General features: G+C 42.9%; 1 protein-coding gene across 1 annotated transcript in view; it reads left to right on the top strand.

The window, feature by feature from the left end:
- The window catches only part of large1 (LARGE xylosyl- and glucuronyltransferase 1), a 98,132-nt gene extending 80,103 nt beyond the window's left edge, over positions 1-18,029 (top strand). Inside the window, exons 9-15 of the mRNA XM_053862493.1 lie at positions 1,294-1,419; positions 4,306-4,461; positions 10,997-11,160; positions 14,932-15,210; positions 15,298-15,444; positions 16,003-16,198; positions 16,284-18,029. Of these exons, the coding sequence (XP_053718468.1) occupies positions 1,294-1,419; positions 4,306-4,461; positions 10,997-11,160; positions 14,932-15,210; positions 15,298-15,444; positions 16,003-16,198; positions 16,284-16,481 (1,266 nt within the window). The 3' untranslated portion in view covers positions 16,482-18,029. The remainder of the gene's footprint in view (positions 1-1,293; positions 1,420-4,305; positions 4,462-10,996; positions 11,161-14,931; positions 15,211-15,297; positions 15,445-16,002; positions 16,199-16,283) is intronic.
- Positions 18,030-26,502: the final 8,473 nt, after the last annotated feature.

Here is a 26,502-nt window from a genome sequence, read left to right on the forward strand (position 1 = left end):
GACAAACAAAAACAAGCCGGATCATTACATTGTTTCCAAAGTTCTTGAATACTTTTGTAGTTGTCGCTGTCTGGCATCTCTCCTGCTTCCCTCTCTCTGAGGTTGAGATGTAATTACTCATGCAGCCAAAAGTTGCGTTCAAATCTTAATCCCCACACGGCGTCCAATGACTCATTTAGTCAATATTCATGAGGCGCAGCAACAATTTTAAAGTTCTCAGAGTCTCAACTCCCTTCAGAGAGGTTTCTCCAGGGCAGCATCATGCCATGCATGTCTCTTATCTTCAAATAACTCTCTTCAAAATAGAGATTAATTTCTCAGACCTGCAAATCTTTGAGTATTCCGTCATCCATCCAGATGGAGGCTTTATTAAATATGATCATTTATTGATGGACATCAAATGAATACAAGTGTGGTTAAGTCTTCGAGATTGATTTCAGAGTGGGAGTCTGTCTATACGGGACTGGTGTCCTGCCTCACATTCCAAGTAGCTAGCATTAATTCCACCCCCTTCATCTTTACAAACCACCAATGCATGACCAAAACTGACGGTTACATTATAGCCAATATTGTTTTGTGTGATGCCGTTTCTACATTATCATTCAGTACAGTTCTGGTTTTTATTTGTGCAGCAGTTATGGGGCTGCCTGATGAGGTTCATTTTCACAAAGTCCGGAATCACTGATGCCAAGAAAATTGCACAAAAGAAACCGGAGTCTGGTTTCAGCACCACGGACAGCTCCAATTTCCTCCCCTCCTTTCTCACTAAATATTTCAGAGCTATTCACCTGTTTCGCCATTCACAGTTCATAATTAAGGATGCTTCACTGTAATGTTTTTTTTTATTATGATTATGTAATTACAGAGAAAGTCTTTGAGATAGCTGTAAATAATGAAACAACATAATAATTACAAGTATAAACATGGCAAAATATTTTAATGTTGTGTTTTTGTTTTGTTTTTCTGTGTTCTGAATGAACATATATTTTTTTATAGTTTCATTTCTGTTCTTGTCTTCGGTTTAAATTCTTTGGGCAAATATCACAAACACCTTCTGTCCAAACCTAATTGTCCAAACTTTGTTGGTCCAGATGTACAAATGGTTCTTTTATGACCAAACCATCTCATATTTGTGCTAAAATCATGACAATCCGTGAGTCCTTCTTGTGTTTTCTGACCAATGAAAGTGAGAAGGTGAAACGGGTGGACGTTTTGCAGGCTGCCGGATAATAAAGCAAGCGTCAGAGCATATGTCTCATTGTGTGTTTGCTGTTTCTGTGTGTGTGTCCACAGGATATCTTCAATGCAGTGATCAAACAAAATCCCTTCTTGGTTCACCAGCTGCCCTGCTTCTGGAACGTCCAGCTGTCTGACCACACCCGATCTGAGAAGTGTTACAAAGATGTGTCGGACCTCAAGGTGAGACCTGCTGTCTGCTCCGCTGTGCCGCCACTCAATCAGAACACACACACAAACTCACACACACACACACACAAACCATTTCTCAGATCAGAGAAATCAAACTGACAGAATTTCAGGTTTCTCTTTTATGAACTTGAAAACCCCACTTTTTGTTTCAGCCTCCAACTTGCCTCAAAAATGCTTTTATTATCAGATGACAGATAGCACGTGAGAAGACTGCGAACAAATGTTACAGCAAAGAAAAATAATTTATTAAATCAACTAAAAGAACCAGGCAGAAGAACCTCTGTCATGCCACAAGCTCATTTTCTTTTTCACCTTGTGTTAACTATCTGGATTGTTGTAATTAAAGTGTCTTCATTTACGAAAGTGGAGGATCAACAACAGCAATATTGTTGCTGAAAAAAACTTCTATCCCTTAACAGCCTCCCTAACCGTCCATTATGATAAATTGATTTCTGAGCTGTGGCTCTGTCCTGATGAACAACACAATAGGTGCTTTACAGAGAGAAAATACATTGAAAAGTCTAGAAAATTAAAGGCTATATAAATCAGCATAGCAAGACAAGCGATCCAATATTGTTTAACAATGTTTACGTCACAGATACATAATATTGTGTATGATAGGGTGTTGTAGTTGAGACCACAAAAGAGTCCAAGCACAAACTGAACACATATCAAACTAACTGTTTTTCCCAATGAATGGATTTCACTTGTTAATTTATTTTGAAAAGAAATGTCTATTGTGTTTTTTAGCAGTCAGAAATAAATGTGCGTCTGTATGGCTAATGGACTTGTGCTTCTGCCCTCGAAGTCCTGGTCCTCCTCTCTGTATGCTCTGGTCTCAACCTAAAACCTCATACAAATGTTTCAAGTGTTGTTTGGATTGAGTGAAAGAAACCAGTTAATGAATCCAGGTTTGGAGACATGACTGTTAACCATCAAGCATCATGCCCATAAATATGTCTCTTAAAATAGGTCTCAAGGTTGTTATTTTCTCTCACTATCCACTGCTTAGCCCAACATGTCCTGGAACACACCTTCGGACCCGCCCACTTTTGCATTTTGTTACCTCTTTGCTCTTATTAGAGTACTGATCAACGTGTAGTGTTTTATTATCCAACCATGAAAATAGCCGTCTGCTTCTTATATGTGTTGTTAGGGGGTTGTCGGGACTTCATTCCTCAATTGAGGTCAGTTGCTTTTTGTACTTGTGGCTGTATAACTACTGACGATACTCTCAGGAAGATGCTCATTGTAGAGCTAATTATTAGACTCATAATGTATCTTTCCAAGCACCTTGCATTAAGACTCGCTGTGGATAATACCTGTGACTTTCATATGACAGTGCCTCTCCGGTGACAACATGAGAGACAGTCGAGCTCATAACAAACCTCTGTGGATCTGTGTTGAAAACTGTCATTAATAGTCTTTAATGTCACTCAGAGTCAAGCTTATGTTTGGATCCAGAATGAGGCAGGCTGTGGATCTAATATTGACAGTCCTGGTGAGACTTACCCTTAATGAAAGTACCCATGGAACAAGACATTTGTGTTTACTGTAGTGCAAGGTTGTCAACAGTAAATAGGCAGAACGACATGCAACAGTATGTCATCCTCCTCCACCTGAACCTACCCTGACTGTGAGTTTTTACTCTGCTTCCTGTTATTTTCATTTTCACTCTTGCTAATACTCTTCTGTTACCGATCACCCCTATCAGTTGCCTCTATGTGTTCCACACTTCCACACTCCACCTTCCATCTCTTCGTTGCCTCCCTAGATCTCTGTCCATTACTCCAGATGATCAACCCCACATTTACCCTTATTTCAAACATGACAAAAGTCGATATAGAAGTAATAAGTACACTTGTGTCACAATGAATCTCCCAAAGTGCCTGTTAGAATTGGCTTTAAAAACGGTGTGAATGTACTATACAAACAAAATTCATTGCAACTTGAGGGTGACTTTAGAATGACACCCGGTGGATGACATTGGAAATGAAATTGTTTTGCTGGAAGCACCTAGGTCGTCTTGACTGCCTCTTCTCAGATAAAGTGTTAAAAACACTAAATTGTTTCCCCCTTTTACCCTCTAGTTTCAGTTCAATTCTTTCCTGGCACCTTAAAATAATGTACCTTAAAAGTGAGCGATAGCGGAGCTCCTGCGCTTGATCCTTTTTCTTACTTTTGTCAATGGCCCTAACTCGATCCTCCGCATCCTCTGACACCACAATCTAAACTCTATAGGGTTATTGAAACGCTCTCTTCAGGCTACAGCTCATAAACTTTGACTTCACCTGCTGCACTTCTTAGAAGTAAAGTGAGAAGGATGACTCACTTCGAGAGCTATTTTCATTATCACCAGGTAGCTTTCACTTCATTTTCTACCCAATTTGGTAATTGTTTTCAGATTTCTTATCTCTTTTCACAGACTTGCTTTTCATTTGGCTCCTTTAAGTGCTGTGTTTATTGAGCTTTTCTGTTAGGTTGGGAAATTAGGGGAAAAAAGACTAAACTGTAGATGAATTCCTAGCGTATCTAGAAGTACACCACTGTAGTTTACATTTTTAAACCACTGATCAGCTCAGTATTAATTTGGTAAATGTCATTCTATTTATGCTGTAGTTAGTTCAAATCGCTATCTCAGGATGACCCCACTAACTCACCATTGTTCACTGTAGTCTGCATATGAGAATACTTACCAAGGACTATTTGAGTTTTTTGAGTTGGAATGAATAAGTTCAATTGAAATTAACTGGGTCAAAGTCGGCTGAACTCATTTAACGCTCGACTGCTTCCTGAAGACACTTGAACAAAGTGGCACCAGTTTAACTTTTGTCTCGGTGATGTACTCCTGAATAACCATTGTGTCTGTTGTTCCAGGTCATCCACTGGAACTCTCCGAAAAAACTTCGGGTGAAGAACAAGCATGTGGAGTTTTTCAGAAACCTCTACCTGACCTTCCTGGAGTACGACGGCAACTTGCTACGACGAGAGCTGTTTGGATGCCCCAGCGAGGCCGACCACAACAGCGAGAATGTAGGTGTTCCTTATTTGACAAGTTATGGCAGCTACAATATTGTGACCTCAGTCAGTCAATGAATACTCCCGAGTCTTCATGGTGGGATGTGTGTGTATATATATATATATATATATATCGAGAGAAATAAGCTGGTTGTCTGTCCTTATAGATTTTCCTTCGTGTCACTCATGGTGGTCGTGTAAAACCAATAGCATCACTCTTCAGAATTTGCACAGAAGCAAGTTTCATGTGATTAGTCAATAAGAAATGTGTTATTAAATAACTACCTGCTTCAGTGCTTCATGTACAGCCTATCAAAAAAAAATACCATCCTTAAAGACCACAAATCCTTAGGAAATCCTTGATTTATTTATATTTATTTTAACATTTTGCTCAAAATGGTTTTCAGTAATTGGGTTGATCTTCTGATAATAAGTGTAAATACTTAAAAATAAACAAGTCTCATCTTCTTACAGTCTTTGGTTGTCTATTAAATGTGTCCTCAACTTACCAGTTATTATTCGTCCTTTTTCAGTAGCTTTCTGAATTTGGGAACTATTGGTCCTCATGTGTGAAAAAACACAAAACACAATTTTACAGCTTCACCAATGGTTTAGCTTTCTGCATTTTTTTCTCTTAAACAAAGCAAGCAACTTTATCAGGACAAAACAATGAACTAAGAAGTGGTGTCATCACTCCCCACTGCCTACAACATCCATGTCTAAACTGTGGCGGCCATTGAATTATTGGTTGGCACATTTACTTAAATTTTCAGGGCATCTTCAAAAGTCTTCTTCGCAAAAGTGACCGCTGATGTACAATGAATATAAGGGTCCACATACAGTATCAGAGTCTGTAATAATGGGGTCAGTGGGCATTTGAGGAATTTGTTGGGTGATGGTTTTCAAGCAAATCAACAAACTGTCCAGCTTGAAGTGTGTTTGTACCTCATTCCATTTAAAAGCGGCATGGTAGCTGAGTTTTATTTTCCATGGTGGGGGTGATCCGTCAGGCTTGGGTTGGTAGGAATGGGGGTCTGAAGTAGTTCAGCAGTTTCAACATTTAGGCGAGAGATGATAAACGTGTTACGGGTGATTCTTCTTGACTGTTGTTGCACTTAATGGTGGCCGTCTGTGCTTGTGGATTTGTTGCCCTAGATTGCTGTTACTAGTGAGGGTATTTCATCTTACGCCAGCAGCGCCCCCGTGTGATGTCTTCTCAGCAACCAGTCTGGAAACAAAAATGTCTTGTGTCTGTGATGTACAGGTAGATGTCTTAAGCTCTTATTTCGTCCTGATGATCACTTAAAGCGAAAAGAGACACCACATACGCATCACGTTGAGTCACAGAGAGCAGGTCCAGAGTTTTGGACTCTGCCGGAGCTCTGCTGTGCCCCCATTAAACACCAGCGCTGACACAACCAGCAGAGAGGAAAGAGCGCAGCCCTCTGTACTCCCATAAATTACATTGTTTTCCACTCCGATACGCCCGTGCTCCTTCCTGGCCGACAGGAGATTTGACCTTTAAAATGTTCTAAATGAACCCATCCACAGTCAAAAGTGTGTTTACAGTGATGAATGTTCTCTCTCGCTGCTGTGGAGGGAGAGGAGTCACCACCCAAATCTGGAAGTCGGAAACCAGAATGACTACGTGACCTTTCTGGACAGACCCTCATGCAAAGTCACCTTGAGTACTGTTAGAACCTAAACAATCTACATGCACCACTGGACAAATTAGAATTATTGGCCTCCATGTTTGTGGACTGTGAGAGGAAACCAGGGTGCAAGAGGAAACCCACACACGATTCTTTCTAGAGTGAAGCTTCTGCAGTGATGCCACATCACTGTACCTCCATGCCTGTTATTCTAGCAGTACTAGTGGTATTGCACTATTGTTACAAAACATCAGCCTGGTGTGTGTGTGTTTTCATATGTCTACATGTTGAGTTCATTTGATCATCAGCTGAACATTCAGAAAAAAGGCAGGACACAGAATAGAATCACTGAACAGCATTTCAGTTTTGGACGAAAACCCTCCAACATCTTAACAGGCTTCTCAGGAGCTCCAACTGGCTGCTTCCTACAGCGTCTGTCATTTACATAAGACAAACAGTTCCATAAAAAAACTGTCATTTTCTGTCAAGACAAGAATGCAGATTGGCTTCTTGGCTGCTGAGAATGAGACCCATCATTCTGAAGAGGTCTTCGACGAAAATGCCACAGCTGCTGGAATGGAGCTGATCAGGACTGCAAGTGGAGCCTGGTTGGAAGCAGTTTGGTCGGACCGCTGCTAGCTTGTTTAGATTCAAACAAATTGCTCCTTGAAGCGAAAATGAGCATGCTGGAGTTGCTTGGCTGCATATTCGCTTTTTCCTGAAGCCAAAAGTTCTCAGATGGTAAACAACATGAACTACTTTGGGAAAATGTGATGCATTTTTGTTAATGTTTGAAAATGTCCTGAGAGTGGAGCACATCTGATCCTATTTGCTGATGTTCCCTCCAATATGTATGGTAATACCCCCCTCTTTATGACGGTAAGAGACAGACATTAACATGTAATTCACCACATTCTGAAACCCCTGCTTTTTGCTACCTATGGCAGATCTGATAAAATGCACCTTCCTTGTGAAGGTACGCCTAAATTAGCATGTTTTATTGCCTTTGAGATCCAGAGCCTTAATACCTATTTATTACTTAAAACTTATGTAGGAGTTTCAAGAGTAAATCTAAGTCAAACTCTGGGGACAAAAATGTATATTCAACTAAACTGCTGAATCTTTTTTCCCCCTTTGAAACAGTTGGGTTTGAAATAGGAACTATGAAAGGCAACCTCACGAGGGTTTCCATCTGTCCAAATAACCTTCATACCCAGGGACACTCCACCTTTTCAAAGACGGAATTGTCCATTATTTGACGTGAAAATGACAAATCTACCTATTGTTTTAATGTCTGGTAGAAAAAGAGCCAGAGAAAGAGGAGGGAAGGAGCTCATGTTGTGCATCTATGTTGCACTAGATTTATTTTATTTATTATTTATTTAGTTTTCCCATCATGTCAAGATTTTTACATAACTTACCCCTTGGATGAGTACAGAAGTATTGATCTTTTTAGGCCAGACAATTCAAAAATAGGAATTCTTTCTCTTGCACCCTGCATCACACTTTCAAAATAAAAGTAAATCAATTATGTATAGCAAATTTAATTAGATAAATGCTTCTCTCTTCTGATATGCCTCATGGAAAAAATAGTGTTGTCCACGGCAAGAAAACAAACCGACAATCGCCGCAGTCATTTTGTTTCTCGTGTGTGAATGGTGTGTGTGTGCCCCGCGATGGACTGGCGACCTGTCCAGGCCAGGACTATGCTCTGGTTAACTGACAATGGATGAATGCATTCTGAAGTAGCTGGTTCCTTACCACCAGAAAACTATTCATTTTCCCCAAAGCCATCACAATTGTTTACTCACAGAAGTAGATTCATTTCATTTATTTACTTTTAATGGCCACTGGATGAGCTGTCTTAGTGCCTTTCCGGTAGTTGTCGTCTGTCCTGTTGGAGGAAGAAACTTGAGGAAGACCCGATAAAAGTTAGCGCCAGTTTAATAATCTTGGAAGTCATGTTTACTCACACTAGGTTGGATGACAAAAAGACTCTTTTGAGCGGTGGAATGGCATGCTCTGACCTTTGCAGTTGTATTTCCCTCATGTTGAAGGGTGAAGCATCCCAGCAGGCTTCTGCAGATCTGAGTGGCCCCTGAGACTTGCTGCAGAAGCCGCACAGTGACTTCACTAAGCATGAACCTGCTTTGAGGCTTTCAAAGCAGGTTAAACTAAGAAATACTGACAGCGTCGGATGTGTGGCTGCAGCAGCAGGTGTGGTGAACTTCCTGTGGTGAGCTGCAAACCAATAACCAGCGGGAAACTGGCTTCACAGTCTCTCTCTTGGTCCAAAGGAAACTGAAGTTTTGGCGTTAGTTGTGCGGTTCGAGAATTTTAATTCATACTTTGGCACCCCAGTGTAGGATTTAGACGCTCTACCCAATTTTTTTGCTGAACTTGTCTGAGTTTAAAAGAGATCCAAACCACAGAGGGACAGTGATTAGACTAATGAAGTGACTGCGGGTTTGGCCACTAAGGAGATCTGCAAACTGGGTTGTCCAGGGTCACTGAAGTCCAACCCCTCATGCTCTTCAAAGGAGCAGTCGCTTTAGCCAGACCCATTTGGCTGTTTTCTGTCAATTATCATTCAAGAGATGCTGCTGTAAATTTACGCATTGAGTGCTGAATATCTCACTATTTTCCTCATGGAGTGAATATTTAATTTTGTTGTCATATTAGCTGGTGAAAAGTTCAGAAGGTAACTAGTGCTCTGGGGGTCTGCTTTAATAAGACTCAAATCTCTACATACCCACAATGGGAGCTTAGGTTCTTAAGGCAAACCAGTTCTTAATAAGGAGTGGGAGCTGCATTTCACTGATCCTCAATGTGCCTGTAAAATGAGGATCAGCACCTCCAAATTCATGGACAGAAATATATAACACCGTACAGCGACCATGAAAATGACAAGCGGAAAATGCAATGCTGAGATCTTAACAGCCTTATCACAAGCAAACAAAACCTGGCCCAAAATAACCAGAATCAAAAGTTGAGTCTTGTCACCGTAGCAACAGTCTCAGAAGCAGCCCAGTCAGAAGTGACCATCAGATCTGTGTCATGTGACTACAAAGGGAAATGTTGTTACATCCCAGAAACAACAGAACTAATATTAGACTGAAACAATACTTGGCTTCGGGCCTTGCGGGAGATTTTGGGCGGCTCACAGATGGCAGGCGTTCGTCCTTGATAAATATTTGTGTCAGGTGATTTTTGGCAGACGAGGAAACAACACAAAGTTGTGGGTGGAATCACACACACAGAAGTTCGATCTGCTTTGTTCTCGATTTACACGGCGGTCAAGTTTTAGATGTTCTGTCATAACCTGAGGTTTCTTAAACTTTCTACTTCTTCATCTGTTTATTATGTATGTTACGTAGTACAAGCAACATAGGGCTGTGTCTCTATCATTGTTGTGCAGGTTTGTTAACACATCAGCTACCACTAATAAGCCCAGCATTTTCTCGACTGAAGAACAGCGGTACACATGAGCACTGATAAATACCCTGTGCTCTTGAAACAGTTTGATAAATGCACACTTGTCCTTGGGTTGGGTTAAGCTAAAATACTATGGATTGTTCCTGTCCAAGTGAAAGGTTTGGTTATATACCTTTATACGTTCCCAGATGTAGCATATACACAGTATTTTTTTCCCAATAGCTGCACCATTTTATGAGGGTTTTTTTCTTTCAGGTATCAGCTATATGTCCTGAAATCGCACTGCTAATTTATCAAATTATGTTCAATTTGCGGTTGAGCCTGGTGCATTATGGGCAGACATCTTTTATTCAGTCATGTGCTACACTCCTAAATCGTCACCACATTATGGCATTACTTTCCCATCCGCTACATCTGCAGCAGTAAGACAAGAGGTCGGTTGTTCCATCACCTACATTAGCCAATTATGGTTAGCTGTTCAGCTATATCAAGTCATCAACATCATCTTACTTATTAAACACCAAAGCTGTTGGAACATCAGTCATGTGGGCGCATCATTTAAATTAGCAGGCTATCTAAGTGGCTGAATAAACAAATAGTTCAGCTAGATTACCATGTGATTTCTGTTTTCTAGGCCTCACTTGCGTTTGCTTCTTAACCTTTTTGATCTTGGGGCCCATTTGAATATTAGGATTGAATTGGTAGTGTCAGTCTTGATCTATTAAATAACTAAGTAAAATGAAATAAATAAAAAATAAATAGATAATCTGACATATCTAGCATGAAACTATGTGCTTATCACTCAGATTTTCTTTTGTCCATCCTCAAAACCAGCACAAGAACAAGACTCAAGTTGTGTTGAGATTTTTTTTAACTCTGTCAAAGACAATAGACATAGTTGTGTATTTCATACTTGACAAACACGGTGTTTTTAATGAAAAAATCCCCAAAGAAACATCATTGTAATAAGGTGAGTGCTGCAGGATTATCAGTTCGCCGAGGACGGCTCTAGATGAGGCTGAGATTTAGTCCTCAGAACTGAAAACTAGCATTTCTTATTGTCACCAGTTCAGTGGCTGGCAAAACAGCCCCCTTTGCTTCCTTGTTTCTCTGGCAGCCCAATGTTTTGATTCGCTCACACTTCAGTCTGGAGCAGTGGAGCACACAAAGATTTATGGACATAAATATTGAACAACTAACAACTAAATAACAGGCATTAAGTATTAATATTAGTACTGTGTGTTTTGCAGCCCACAGGCGTTAGACATCTTTTATTTGCCCCCCACCCCCTCTATAGGCGGCTCCATGGTTCAGAATCACTGCTTTAGAACGCTCATAAATGCAGTCATCGCCTTGGCTAAATACAATATTAATGACAACATCAATTTACTGCGTTGGCACGGACATGCTTTAAATAAATGTAGGGTTTTCATCCAGCTTTCTGGTCTCTTCTGCCTCCTCAGCTCCAAAAGACTCTCTCGGAGCTGGACGAAGACGATCCTTGCTACGAGTTCCGCCGTGAGCGCTTCACCGTCCACAGAACGCACCTGTACTTCCTCCACTACGAGTACCAGCCCAGTTCCGACAACAGCGACGTCACCCTGGTGGCCCAGCTCTCCATGGACAGGTACCGCGCAGTCCTCGTTGTGGGAGCTCTGGTAAACAACAATAATAATGTTGTATTTGGGGCTCGGTCAAGTGGAGTGTGTTAGATTCTCCAGCGACGGCGTCATAATGAGGGTAATTAGAGAACTCGAAAAGCTTGAGCGGTCAAAAGATGGATTTTTACTAATGAAGGTCGAGCAAGGATTTTTCCGAGCAACGTTCAGAGACACACAAACACAGACGGCTGGCAAGAATTAAGACAGTAACTTCAGTGTCTCTTGTTTTTGGTGAAGGTTCATTCAAGAGTTGTGAAAGGATGGATGGATTATTTGGGTGGATGGGTTACAAGTTAGAAGGTGGACGGATGGACAAATGATGGGTTGATGGATGGTTGCACACTCTGATGGTTGAACTTTAAGGCTGGTGGATGACTGGGTGGATTGGTTGCTGTACATGGACTAATGGATTTGGTTTTGGAATGGGTTATTAATGAACAATGCACGAATGTAAGTACTGAGATCATAGTTTAAAGGAGGGATAAAAATACTGTGGGGGTATGTATGGAATAATTGCGAATGAACGGGTGCACCGGCAGATGGATGGATGGATTTATTCAATACGTATGAAAGCATGAATGGGTTATGACTGAATGAGTTGGTTTAAAGATTGAAAAGCATAAAGCTACTAAGTGACATTTAAAGGCAGAACAAGAGAAGTCAGTGTTTAATAAAAAGACATCTGAAGGTATTAACTGGGAGGAAGATGTAGTTTGTGTTCATTGAAACTTGAAGTATGAATTATTTGAAACATCATCATTTTATTCTCCCCTCAGCAATGTCTATATTGATTTGCTCTGAAAGCTGATGTGAAGAAGTATTATATCACTCTTCTTAAATCCTTTATTCCTCCCTCCATTGTCGTCGTACATGGCAATGCAGCCACTGAGTGGAAAGAGAGAAGGAATTCTTTTATTACCCTATTTTCTCCTCGTCTTTCCACTATCAGCTGAGAGGAAGCAGAGCTGAATTCGAGCCAATTTACTTTCCTCCATAGTTTCCTCCACTGTGGTCATCCTGTCTTTCTCTCGAGGGTTTGTTGAGCCCGTCATGGATAGTCATAGCGTACATATGTGCGACTACCATTGTTTTTGATTTACAACACTCTCGGACCATTCAGTCACCACACGACTAACAAACCCAACAGACACACACCTCGCACAGAGAACACCACAGCCAAGATCCTACAACAATGACTTCAACAACACAAAAAACACCACAAAAACACAACACAACTGGAATGACCATAACCCCAGGTATACTGTAGTAACTACATAATAGTACAGAACACAACTATTACAGTATAGCTGCTACTAATGCAGCGATTATCGCTGAAGCTGACACTATGAGTGAACAATATATTGTTATCGTGTCTATGTCTATACGATAACAAAATGTTGTTCTATAAAAAAAGTTCTAAATGGAAAAAACAAGGACAGAGAGCAGAGCGAGGTGCATAATAACAGCCCACACAACAAGTAGAAGTACTACACACCAGGACGCTTGTAGAATAGCGTGGGTTTATTGACCCCTAGCCTGTACTGCTAGTGTGCTAGCATCGACATGTGATGTCAATGTCCATAGCTTCAGCGTTGGCTGGGTGCAGATTTACTCCGCTGGGAATAGCGTCGCGTAAAATCACTCTGACAGCTTCATTTGATGCTGTTTACACACTGGCTGCGCCTCCACCGCAGTGGAATGAATAAACACATTTGTGGGCCGCCGCCGTCGTCATTTCACTCAAGGCTCCTGGTGAATGCAGGGAAGCTCGTCCATTAAATCTTCATCATGTAGTCACCGTTTGGAATCAACAGCGAGCCCCAAATATGATTACTGACTCCCCAGCTCCGCTTGCTGCGGCCCAGATTGAATTTGGGCGTGTTAGAGTTGCTGTCTGACATCGATGAGGATATAACGGAACTCTTTCATCAGACTGGACACCAGCTTCTCTTAGCTGTCCAGAGATCAGACCTGCCTCAGCGGTTGTGCCGTTTGTAGCTCATCTCACACAGCACACATGGTGTATGCTCGTGATGCATGTGTTCCTGGGTGACTAGAAATCTACAACCCTAATAAGTTATCAATGGTGTCATATGTTCCCTTCTCAGTCATTTAAAAAAAAAAAAAAAAAGATTTTATATATACCCTGTGATTATTTAACATTAGTGGGATTTCCCACGAATTAAAGGAACTACAAATATTTTTATTTATATTCAGTTTATTATTCATTTAATTGTGAATTATGTTGATTCATATTTGATATATTTACTTTGCTGACCATGAGGCACGCTCCATATAAACAACCATATTTTCAGGGCTTTGTACCACTTTCAGGGTGTACACTTGATCTCAGAAAGTCTCACCTGAAATTTACGCATCAGCCCTCGACGTAGTATTCTACATGTATTTAGTACTAGCATTGTGGAAGCTTGGTAACAGCCGCTTAGAGTTGTGTTCTAATCCAGGGGTGACCAACCAGTCAGATGCTAAGAGTCACATTGTTTTGATGTGTTGCTGAAAAGAGCCACATCCTACAAATATGTAAGGCTCACCTGAACAGCTGGTCACGTGACTTAGCGGCATTATAGCGGTTAAAGCACATCCCAGAGTTGCTGGTTCGCGTCTGGTCTCTTGTTCGTGGATCTGATGATGGTCCAAATCTTAGGACTGTGACTCACATCAGCATTGAACGTCCGTTGAAAACGTATTGTTTATGTTTCACGCAAGTCTTTGAATCATATTTTAACATTTTGCCGGACGAGCTGTTACTTTTTCGTCTTATTTCCTGTACAAATGATCATCTCAACAGCAACTTGACCAAAATGGCAGCCAGTTCGTCAGCTCATTTGGTGAAGAGCTGCATGAAACTGGGGACAGAGCCGCGGGTTTCTGAGCTACACATTCTGTAAATCCATTCCATCCAAGTTTCTTGTTGTCTTTTTAGGTTGTTTAGTTTTCCTATATTAAAATTGAGTTCATTCTCATTGATATACATTGTTTTGTTGTTGTTTCTGTACTTATTTCATTGGCTTTTTCGATTTACTCTGCATCGGCTCGCGATACAATGAGAGTGAATGTGGAAGCATCTTTGGGTAAATATTTAAACAGGTGCGCTCAGGGAACTTTTGGGCTGCCTCTTACAACTTCTGCCACTAATGAGGCCCATTGTGGCATTATGGATAAAAGCGTTGGCATTTCCGATCCCAAACCTTGTCAGAAGCGGAGAAAATAACTCAGGAAAACCTCTGGAATACAAATGAACTGCACAGTCGCTGAAGGAGGAAGCGTCCGGCGTAATTGGACACAGACGTGATTGACAGCGTGAGCACATGTGACAGACTGAAACATTCTCGCCTCGCTGCTGCGGCTGAACTCTCAATTTTTAAAATGTTGTGCCACTTAAACTGGATCTGGATCAGACTGCTCATCTTCTTTTCCGTAGCATCACGTAGTCTGAAAAACAACATGTTTTATTTATTTTTCATTTTTTTTAAACCGATCCAGAGCACAGACTGGAACCTTACTCTGTCCTTGACTTCAAGCTGAGCATCTGCCCGCTTGGCTCCTTGTCAGGTTGCTCTGAAATAAGAGGTCTTCGACTGGTGAACGTGTTTTGAAAGTAGAACACAGATTTCAGCGCAAAAGTTCTTCTACAGTGTGTGAAAAGCATCCCCTGCTTGTCTCTCCTCCAGAGTCTGGTTTCCATTTTGTTGTCTCTGTCCACCTTCCCTCCACAGGCTCCAGATGCTGGAGGCCATCTGCAAACACTGGGAAGGTCCCATCAGCTTGGCCCTCTACTTGTCGGACGCAGAGGCCCAGCAGTTCCTGCGCTATGCTCAGGGCTCCGAAGTGCTCATGAGCCGCGGGAACGTGGGCTACCACATCGTGTACAAGGAGGGACAGTTCTACCCGGTGAACCTGCTGAGGAACGTGGCCATGCGGCAGGTCAACACCCCGTACATGTTCCTGTCCGACATCGACTTTCTGCCAATGTACGGCCTCTATGAGTACCTCAGGTGAGTCCCCCTGTAGCACGAGCATGTCTTGGATCCACCACTGAGGGGGGGGTTGTTTATTCAACACCTCCACCATTTGGCATACAGGAAGTCGGTGGTGCAGCTGGACATGGCCAACACTAAAAAGGCTCTGGTGGTCCCGGCATTTGAGACTCTGCGTTACCGTCTGTCCTACCCCAAATCTAAAGCAGAGCTGCTGTCCCAGCTGGACATGGGGACGCTCTTCACCTTCAGGTGAGGCGCTCATGACTCCTGAACGATGCAAGGATGCCAGCGGCCGCCACATTAGCACGTGCCATCGATCCTTCCATGGTTGAAGTTGTGAAGATCAATACTATCGAGTCAGCAATTGTTTCATTCATTGCCCCGCATCTTTGTTGAATCCCCGAGGACACACAAACGCCTTGTTGTAGCTCATTTACGCTTCTGCTGAGTTGGCAATAGAAACGCAAACAATCCAATTAAAGAACGATGTAAATAACTCTATCAGTTATAAATAGTTTCTGTGGAAAACGGACTCAAAGATACCACCAAAATGATGATAGAAATGTGTCGCATGATCTTGGACTTGTTATGGGAAAGTTAACACTGTGTTCATCACGGTCAGGCTCAAGGCCCGTCAACCAAATCTGGTCCTCTCAGTCACTTTATGTGGACCACACACACTTGAAATAGGTCTCGCTAAAAACTGAACTCAATAGGAATTTGCTGTGCAGCAGACTCATCGTCACTGACTGTTTACCAAATGCACATTTTCTTCTGCCCGTTTTTAATGGTGCCTCTCGCCATCAGGTACCACGTGTGGACCAAAGGTCACGCGCCCACTAACTTTGCCAAATGGCGGACGGCCACCACGCCGTACAGGGTGCAGTGGGAGGCCGACTTTGAGCCGTATGTGATGGTGAGGAGAGACTGTCCCGAGTACGACCGGCGCTTCGTGGGCTTTGGCTGGAACAAGGTGGCCCACATCATGGAGCTGGACGCGCAGGTAAGAGAAACCCCGAGGCAGAAATCCGGTGGGTCCTGGTAACAGCAGTTTTCAGCTGACACCTGTTGTACTTGTCCCTCTGCAGGAGTACGAGTTTGTGGTTCTTCCCAACGCATACATGATCCACATGCCTCACGCGCCGAGCTTTGACATCACAAAGTTCCGCTCCAACAAGCAGTACCGCGTCTGCCTGAAGACCCTGAAGGAGGAGTTCCAGCAGAACATGTCACGGCGCTACGGCTTTGCGGCGCTCAAATACATGACGGCTGAGAACAACAGCTAACCAGCGATTTTTGCTCGGACGCTTGCACAGACCCGCTGCGGGGGCGCCATGAGGAACACTGAAAGACTTCTGAGAACCCTGGACTCACTCAAGGTCATTCTTGGTTCTCCGAACTCGAGCACCTCGCCATATTGTTCAGAAGCAGCGGAGGCGTATGTCTTTGTGTGTCTGAGTGAATGTACCTGAGGAGAGTGAAGCTTGGTGGGGATTAAGTGCCATGGCCAGACAAACCAAGAGGCTCACTTGACAGCCCCGCTGAGGACCCCAAAATCAAATCATGAAGAGTCGGCCAGTCAGGACGCCATGGTGAACACATCCACAGAGTTTTCAAAAGTCTCTTCTGGAGAAGCGACAGCTCTCAGATCTGCCGAGTCACGGTAGTGCGACAGCAGAAGGGAGCGCTCGGTCGTCCAGTCGTGATATTCAGGGTTTCTTCTCATCGGGACGACCACAGAGGCTTTGTTTTGTTTGGTTCAGACCGCAGCTTGACAGGCAGGTTGTTTGAAGAGACACAACTGACTTCAGTTTTCAATGCAGCTATCAGTTTTATTATTTATCAGCGTCTGCAAATGCGGACCACAAGATCTCTTCCCTATGTGGTCTCTGGCTTCACAGCAGGTTGATGACGGTGCAGGTCTTGAGGCAGCTTTCACACCAGCCCTGGTTCAGTCAATCAAACACCTTTTCAACTCACTCTCGTTTTTACCCGACTTGTTTTATGTTTAGTCGTATTTTTATTCTATTTTTAAACACAGTAACAAATTGTTGAAAGATTGTTTTAGACAAAAGAAAAAGTTTGCTGTTGTGCTGCCAGTTTTTTTTTAAGTTGTCATGTGTTAACACATCATAAAGAGGTGGAAAGATTTTTTTGCGTTTTTCATCGTCTCTTCTGTGCTGTGGCGCTATGAATCTTACAACGTCAAGTATTTTTTAGCATCAAAGTCTATCGTCTTTTCTCCCACCATAGCTACACTCTTATGACTGCTGGCTTGCCCACCTCCTGTTCAGTTTTAGCAATATAACATGTCAAAATCCATTCATGAAACTGATCATTAGTAGTAGAAGAAAAGACCTCTCTATGTCCAATAGCAGCCAACCTTAATAAAAAATTTCTTCATAATTACAGGATGTTTTGCGGGTTCAGAAAAGATTCAATGGACATGTTTTCATATTTATCCTGTGTTTGCTGTTGAAATAGCTTATTTACCGAGTTTAAACCGTGGCTCATTGATGATTGTAACAATCAAAATCATAAAATAAGAAATCAAAACGATCATTATTTTTGAGAGAAAAGCTGCTTTCAAGACCGCAGGTGTGGATTAAGTGTGAAACTAGAGGCCGCTCTCCATCCCTCCGTCTTTATCTTGGTCTGTCCATCTCTTTGTTCCTGCAAAACGACTCGGCCCAGTGACAGATTGTACTTCTATGTTCGTGTGTGTGTGTGTGTGTGTGTGTGTGTGTGTGGATACGTGTGTCTGCTGTGGAAGAGTGTGTAAGTAGGACAGTGCTGATTGATGCTGCTACCCTGAATAAAAGCAAAGACTTGAACGTTCAGTCTCCTTCATGGTTTCACTCTGCTGGAATTTCTCTTTAACCTGTTGAACCCAGGGAGGAGAAACTCTCTCCCTCTCTCTCTCTCTTTCTCACTCACACTCAAACATGCTCACTTCAGAAATTAATTAAAGTCTGCCACTGGCATCAACACACACTTCACCTGTGTCTATTTACACTTTTCATGTTCCCTGAAGCTGCTGCAGCGGAACCTGAGATTAACTCAACATATTGATTCTATGCTGCTCTCCAATTTCTTATTTGCTTAGAACTTTATCATGACAGATGCGCACTTCAGATGAGGGTTGGCGAGCACCGCCCCTCCCCTGAACCCTTCTCCCCCACCCCCATCACCAACACCACTGTCTCATCCAGAAAGTCTGAGGTGTCTACGTTTGCTCACTTATCTGTTGCCGGGTAACTGATCCCTCCGGAGTTTCAACCTCAAGGACTCCTCAGGTGTGTTCTCCACCTCAAGTCCCCCTGGTGATGTAGGAATGATACTGTTCCTGTCATGAAAGGTGTGCTCCATCGTCACCTTCGAGTTCGTCCGGGAGAGCATCTCAGCTGGGTTTTTGATCAGTGTGGAAACTCAACCTATTTATTAAGGTTGGGGTGTCAAGAGGGCCTCTCCGTGGAGGCGGGGAATTGTTGAGGAACTGAAGGAGATGAGCTGAAGTCTGTAAATTTGCTGGGAAGTGAATGGAGAAGAAGATGGTGGTGGTGATGAGCTTTCAGAATCAGAAAACTTTATTAATCCCAAGGGTAATTGTGTTCGTAACATGCTCAGTAAAAAGAAATAATATAATGAAGTGCAAAAAGCAATACAAAAGAGCTTAAAAACGATGTGCAATACAATGCAGATTCAAGGACAGAGTGAACAGAAAAACATGTCATAGAATCCTTCATTGTCACTTTTTCAGGGATGAAATGTACGTTTTTATTGCCACAGGAAGAAAGGACCTCTGTGGCCCTCAGTCTTCGAGATCAGTCTGTTGCTCCATGTGCTTCTGTATTGGACCAGGAGCGGATGGAGGGGGTGGGTGATGTTCAGGATGCTCCTTAGTTTCAGGAGCATCCTTCTCTCCATAACCGCCTCCAGTTTCACCCCCACCACATCACCATGAGTCTGTTAGTGTCCGCCACCATTAATTTGATCAGAATTGCACTGGACACCTCGTAGTCATAAAACATCCTCAGCATCGTCCTGCAGACGCTGAAGGACCAGAGCCTCCGCGAGAAGTAGAGACGACTGTCCTTTTTTTGTAAAGGGCCTCAGTGTTCCTTTAGTTACCTGTGTGTGTGCTGAGTGCCCACAACAGCACTGAGCCTCCTGTTACTTGCCGTCCATGCGAGTGGGTCTCCTGTTGTCACGGTTGGACTCTTGAGGAGCGAGGGGGCGGAGGGCGGACTTGACTGGTTAATGAAATGAGAGCAGAGCACCCAGTTTATCAGCTCCCCGGTGTCTGAACTGTCCCCGCCAGAGCGCCAGCCATAATTTCACTTTAATGAAGCTCCCACGACATCATTGCTCTTATCAGGAAGGCTATTAAAAGTTGGAGACCACAAGCCTCTTCAGTCCGCTTCAGAAGTGGAATGAATGAATCGCGGCGGACGAAGGAGGAGGTCTGAAGGAAGTTGGCGTCGAGGGGGTTCCGCTGAAAACACACGCATATTTCAGCAGCTTGGATCTACCGTTCTTGTTAGCATTGAAGTTTTGAGAGCCATTAAAACAGGACCTTCCTCCACTTGGATTTGTGGACTTGTTGTGGAGTTGGGTTTGATCTCATTCAGTCAACAATGAGCAATAAAGGAGGTCGGGACACATTAGATATAGTGGTCTCATTGTTTGCAACCAAAAAAAAAAAGTCATATTTTACACCATTGACTTTTGTATTTCTTGAAAGTATGTAAGCAGCCAGCATAACAGCAGGGGGCTCGGGCGTATGGTTTTGGCCAATGATAAACAAACAAACAAAAAAAAAACGTATTCACAAGAGTTTCTATTTTCGTCTTCATCTTCTTCTTTAGAACCACGTCGGTTGCGGTCCTTACAACAGTGGTGGTGCAGCTCGCTTGAATCTTAGACCCACACTGACCCTAAGTGGCGACTTATATTACTGCAACCTATTAACTTAAATGGAGCAATAAATGGCTGTTAGTTTTGTTTGTTACCAAATGCATTTCGGTCGTCAGGATTGCTCCATTACTTTAAATTATCGCTGACTGTCTCTTCCACTTTCTTGTGTGATGACACAACCGTTACGTTTTCGTATGATTGACAAAAAAAACAATATAATTCAAGCCAACTGACATGAAACTAGGACACATGGCAAATCTAAGATCAGTAAATAAGGGAAACACCATCTTGACTTATTTAACACAAAACGTGTTATATATAAAATAATGACAGCAATATTTTGAGCATTTTTTTTTCACATTTGGTCTCAAACTGTAGGAAGAACTGTGTTTTGTAAGGCAAGGAAGTGATAACCTCAGTGCAGGCCCATTATAAGACTGTAAGAATGGCAGAACAATCTAAACCTGGCTTTGCCTCACTTGCTGCAGGGTGTTTTTTTTTTCTTCACTAAAAACATTCTGAAGCTTGTTTCTATGTAAGGAAAGGGCTTTTCCATTTTGACTGCCACATTTTATTGTTAAAATAACATGAAATTCACGACGCCTCCAGATCACTGCCGCATTTTCAAGGTCAAGGTCAGAAAAATCTTATTTTGAACATTTGAGCGCGTTTAAACCAGGGCTCCATCCCATTATTGTATCTGCCGAGGAGCCAGAGTCACCTCAGTCATCACTGACTGTAGTGTGAGGTCTCCAAGCTTCAGGCCTCAGGTCAGAACATCTCCACTTGAGAGGTGAACAAGGGATCGTCCACAAATGTTGACAAATAAAAATAATCATAAAAGAGCAAATGTGGAGAGAAAAAACATGCATAAGCATTAAATGATCATATAAATGTAAAGCAAATATGTATGAAACAATAGTAATTCTATAATCAAGGCGGAGCAGAAGCAGCGCAGCCCTGTGTAGGTGTGTCAAGAAGTGATGCACATGATTTTTGATGCAATAAGGTTTTGACCCATAAACTAATCCAGGAACTCACACACGGTTCTATGGCACAGCATGCAAAGGCTGAGTGAAGGTGGTAAGGACTCTGTGGAGAAGGCTCATGGTTTCAGACACTGGGTAGAAGGAGAGGGGATCTGCAGAGTGATCCAGGCACACCCCCAGTTTGGGGGAAGGGCATCCCGAGACAGCTGACAAAACAAGCAGCTCATGTAGTTTGAATAAAGAGACCAAGATTGGCTGTGGTCTCCAAACCCACTTTCCTCCCCTGCACTTGTGACACTGTTGGATGCAACCGCTGCATACACCCCTTCTCCGATCCATTTCACCTCCCAGTGACAATGTCCAGTTAGCGTCTCTTTACTCAAGACCTGAGAGTATGTGGTGCATCTGTCTTTGTGTAAGGGATTAAACTGATCCTCTTCCATTGTCCTCACTCTCCTGCTTCCTTGAGATGAAGACAGCTTGGACTCAGCAGTGTTTTTTCATCCAAGATGGTCTCACGTGAATATCTAAGGGTGGAACTCTTCTCTGGTTTGAAGCTCAACCTCCAGCACGCTACGCTCCTGTTGCGTCAGAGTCTGAAAGAAATTAGTCCAGGTGTCCCTAACAAAGTCCTGGAGTTGATCTCTGCTGTGAGGGTGAATGTTGGTGACTGCTGAGATAATGTCTTCTGGAGGTGCTGAGACAGAGGAGAGGTTCTAGAGAAAAAGAGTGTGGTTTTCAGTTTGACACAGCTTCTCCAGCTCAGCACAAAGTCCCAGGACGTGCACCAGGTTGTTCTCTTCCTGGGATCTGATCTGCTGCTCAACAGAGGACATCCTTGTCTGGATGTTCATGATCAGTTGGTTGAAAAAGTCTGGACTGTCCTTCATCGCTTCATGAGCAGAGAGGGTGAGGTTCTGTTCCTGCTGCTGAAGCAGCTTCACATCCTTCTCTTTGATCTGGATACTCTGCTGGAGCTTGTTCCGTCTCTGTCCTACCTCAGTCTCTCGCTCACCTCTGGCTGCTGCAGCTGAGACCGTGTCGTGACCTTTGTGCTGGTCCATGGTGCAGAGAGAGCAGATGAGCCATGTCACCACTCTGATGACTGGTGGACCTGAAGTTCAAAATACGGTGTCTCCGAGGACGCTGCTGATGATGTACTTCCGGTGGCAGAAGACTTAAAACTATCGCTGTTGAGCGTAAACTGAATTTGATTCAATGTTTCACATTCATTTAGTGTTAGTTACATTTTGGACACTCGATTTCGTTTTGTTTTTCTCATGACCGTAACAGTTTAGTCCCAGACGGAGGACACTAGGATCAACATGTCTGAGGCTGCGCTCCCTACAGCGCATAAGTTGAATTGCAGCTTTGAAAATGGAATTCTTTTCAACAATTATTTTTAAAAAATGACAACTTAATCGACATGTGCCTTTATTATGACCTCTCTGTTTAGTTGTGAGAGATAAAAGACATAGAAAATCACTGAGCACAAAATTTTCAGTCAAATTTCAGTGATCAACAACAGCAGACAACAAACAATAAATATCGTCTCAGCCAGAGGGTCGACTCCAAATGTAGCTTTTAACAATCGATCTGAGAGTCCTTGAACTAGACAAGACCCTTTTCAGTAAATTTGACTCCATCAAAAATGTTCAACTATTTAGGAAAATATTTTAAATAACCCTACCCATAAAGACTCGCTTTTAAATTGAGAATTTGTTATTTGGAGATTCGGGAGGTTATAGCAAATCAAATCCCAAAGTCATCAAGCAAAGTGCTGCAAGTGCATTTTGAACCACTCTCCGAACACCCCCTGGGGTGCAAGAGCGTCATTTTTAAAATCTCTCTTCTCTCCCTGCAGCCTGCTGTTTTGCACCCCTGACCTCAATAAGAGAAGAGTGGTCATAATGTCTTTACAGCTCTGAATAATGTCGACTCCATTTACTGATCAACGATGACAGAGGCTTTCCACTCCAACTGCACATCGGAGGGTCTCAACTGTGAACGGAGCGGAAGTCACCTCCGGAACTCAGACGTGCTGTGGGACAAGAGGAAGCTGTAACTGTGGTGTTGAGCACCAGCGGGCGTGGCGGCCGCCTGCAGAGCCCCCGGGCTGCTTCCTTCCACAGTCGCCTCACGTAACCGGATAATGGACATTGTCTGGAGCTGGACGATTGAAGCAATCAATCATTGAGGCCTGACACCAGCGTCAACAGCCTGCCACACTCTCTCACAACCCCACACTGTTTGCTCCTGTATTCTTGCTTAAATTTACCCTTTATTTAGAAAACAAATCCACAAATTTTTGGGGTTGAACCTTCGGCCCTCTATCGCCTCTTAGTGGACTGATAAGTGATGGATTCAGAGTTGTGCAGGTGCCACCTCTTCAGGACCTGTATGTCTCCAGGACCCAGAGACGAGCAGGTCGGATCAGACTGTTTGTTCCTCTTCCCTCTGGCAGGAGGCTACGGTCCATCCAGACCAGAACCTCCCGTCACAGGAACAGCTTCTTCTGTATATATATATATAATTTTTATTATTTCTTTTTTATTTTTGTCAGCACTTTCCTAGTTGGTGGGATCCCTACTGACCATGGCAATAAAGATGATTCGGATTCGGATTTGGATGGAGAATTTATGCAGCTGAGAACACACTTGTGAAATAACATAACAAATGTTAAGCGTGATAAATGATATTCCTACCACATTGGTGACACCCGGTTTAGATGTCCAGTGGTGCCATGGCTGATGCTTCTTGAGAAGAGAAGAGTCATCCAAGTCTGCTCATGCCACTCCGAAAAAGCAGTTGGTTTGTGAGAGGGTTTGTTGACTTGATGTTCAGCACACCACGCTGCTGTCCTGCTCTCAGAGTTCGGATTCGCTATGTAGATTTTCTTTTGTTTCTCTTCCAAATAATTATCTGCTGACCAGGCACTCACGGCTCCCGCTTTTGTTAAGATTTGGGACCAAAGAAGAAGCAACTTCCCGCTTCACACAGACGAAAGAAATACGATTCAGCTCCATGAAATCATGTTCATTCATGCAAATGTCAGTGGAATCCATTTGTAGGGCAAAGATTACATTCATGACATGAATTATTCATTCAACATTCGCCCGGTAACTAGAGTCACTCTGTTACCATGGCAACCAGCCATCTTAACAATAACACACCTCCGTCTGGTGACACTGCTGCGAACTAGGAATGTGTGAACCGTCATCTCTTGATGTTTGAGGACAAACATGCTGATACTTACTTTTATAAACTCAAGTGATGTTGGTGTTGTGGAAGCGTTGTTACCTAGAACATCTGTTGGAGACGGTAGTCATTATACCTCTCGCTCCTGCGGTGCTGTTAGAGGTCAAATAAAAGAGCAATAGAATGTACTTGTATGAGGGGTCAGTCATCCAGATTTCTCAGTGGAGAGAACAAGATCATCAGAAGGACAGTTCATGTGGAGAAGTTTGGGCACAAAGTTAATGATACCAGATGGTGAGATGAAGAATGCTGGAGATGGAGAAACCAGATAGAAGGAGAAGAAGAAGACAACTAATCCGATTCACGGATGTGGTGAAGGAGAACATGGGGAGGATGATCAAGATCAGCTGGTTAGTTTGATGCCATTCCAAACCATGTGACCTCAAGTACAACACATCGACACTGGCCAAGATCTGGATAAAGATCCACCTCTCTGATGCTACAGATCTGTTTCCATCTAAAATAGGAGGAAAAGACCAACAGGTTCTTCTAGAATACTCAGGACTTCCGCAGATAAAAGCAAGAAAACTAGCTAGAGTGGACTAGTCTGGATGAATCACTCCTGATACTGATAAAGGCATTTGCATCATTAGTCATCATGTCTTTAAGTTCTCGGCTGGACGAACAAGTCTCCTGCATAAGAGAACAGACAGGGATGAGGCCCAGCCCTGCATCTCTAATCACCCGACACACACACACACACACACTGCCGTGATGCCGCATGTCTGACGCCCCAGCATGATGAAACAACCATTGACAAGCAGCGAGGTTTCCCAGCAGGATAGTGAGAAGTTTGTGAAGAGTCAAATTATCTATTTGGACTTCACAGCCGGACACTATGTCCTGCTCTCTGGAATATGAATTACTGTTTACTTCCTCTCCCGCGACATGGCTTGAATGCAGATGTGGAGGATTCAATCATCATATGGGTGGCTTCATGTCTAGTTTTATTTTCCTTGTGGGTTTTTTCTCAGTGTCCATCGTGTCCATGACGCCTAATGCTGGAGGATTCTGCATCACGTGGGACTCAATAATAACTAATAAATTGTCAACAATGTTGACTGCTCTCTTGTATGACTCTCCCATTCAGTGACACTTGAGTTAAAACACAGCTCTGAGTCAAACAAAATTCAGTCTATAGCACGGGCCCAGAGTTAAGTAAAGATGACAACACCAGCAGAAGCACTTGACTGTAAAAACTATAATTCAATTGGGGTTGTTTCATTTTTAAAACAATAGCAATACTTCAGCAATACTTACAGCAATACTACTCATATTTCTAAATCAAAGTTCAACTCTGTTCAACCGATGGCGCTCTCGCTCTCTCTTGTGGTGGTGAGATGTACTTGAGAAATCCAGCTGGCAGAAATCACTGGTTAAGGTTTGGATGGGTGGAAATTGTTCTAGAAACCATCGGTCTGGTGAGGTGAGGTTTTTTCTAATGCAAAGGAAAAGCTGCACTGATCTGCATGTCTCTTGGAGAATGTGTGGCTGGACAGTAACTTTATGATTGTGTCAAAATAGAAAAAAAGGTTGATCAATTATTCTAACTTTATAGTGAGTTCTCTTTTTGATCAGATGTAAAACAGATGAATAAGAAAGACCACCACAGACCCACAGAAAAGGAAGATGCACATGAGAGGGAGGCAGCAGAGGAATGAAGAAAGACACGTCAGGAAGGGAGACAAGGAGGGTAGACAACAACTGAGGTTCGTGAATGTGATGCAGGGGGATATGAAGAAGAGATGTGTGGCCTGGGCGGACGAGGAGGAAAGAGTTATGGTGATTTGCTGTGGCAACATATAATGATCGACTGATCAGTCTCATGATTCAGTGATGTCTTATCAGTGGATTTAGTTTCTAGTTCTGTTCTCAGCAAAATAAAACTGCCCAAGCTTCAGTACCGTCTTAAGTACGGATTTATATTTTTGCATCTTGAGTGTGTTTTTGCCTTGTGGGTCTTCGCGGTCCTTATTCAGGTCGAACACCGCCCCCTGCTGTCTTTGGGTCGTACCTGCATCATGAGTGAATATTTTTTTATTATTGAAAAAATATATATATCAGTTGGGAGTAAGCTGCGATGAACTATGTACAAACACTTGAGTATGTTGGAAAGTCAAACCTTAGTTCACCAGACCAGAGA

Source organism: Synchiropus splendidus, chromosome 4 (assembly GCF_027744825.2).
Source record: "Synchiropus splendidus isolate RoL2022-P1 chromosome 4, RoL_Sspl_1.0, whole genome shotgun sequence".
NCBI classification, from domain to species: Eukaryota; Metazoa; Chordata; class Actinopteri; order Syngnathiformes; family Callionymidae; genus Synchiropus; species Synchiropus splendidus.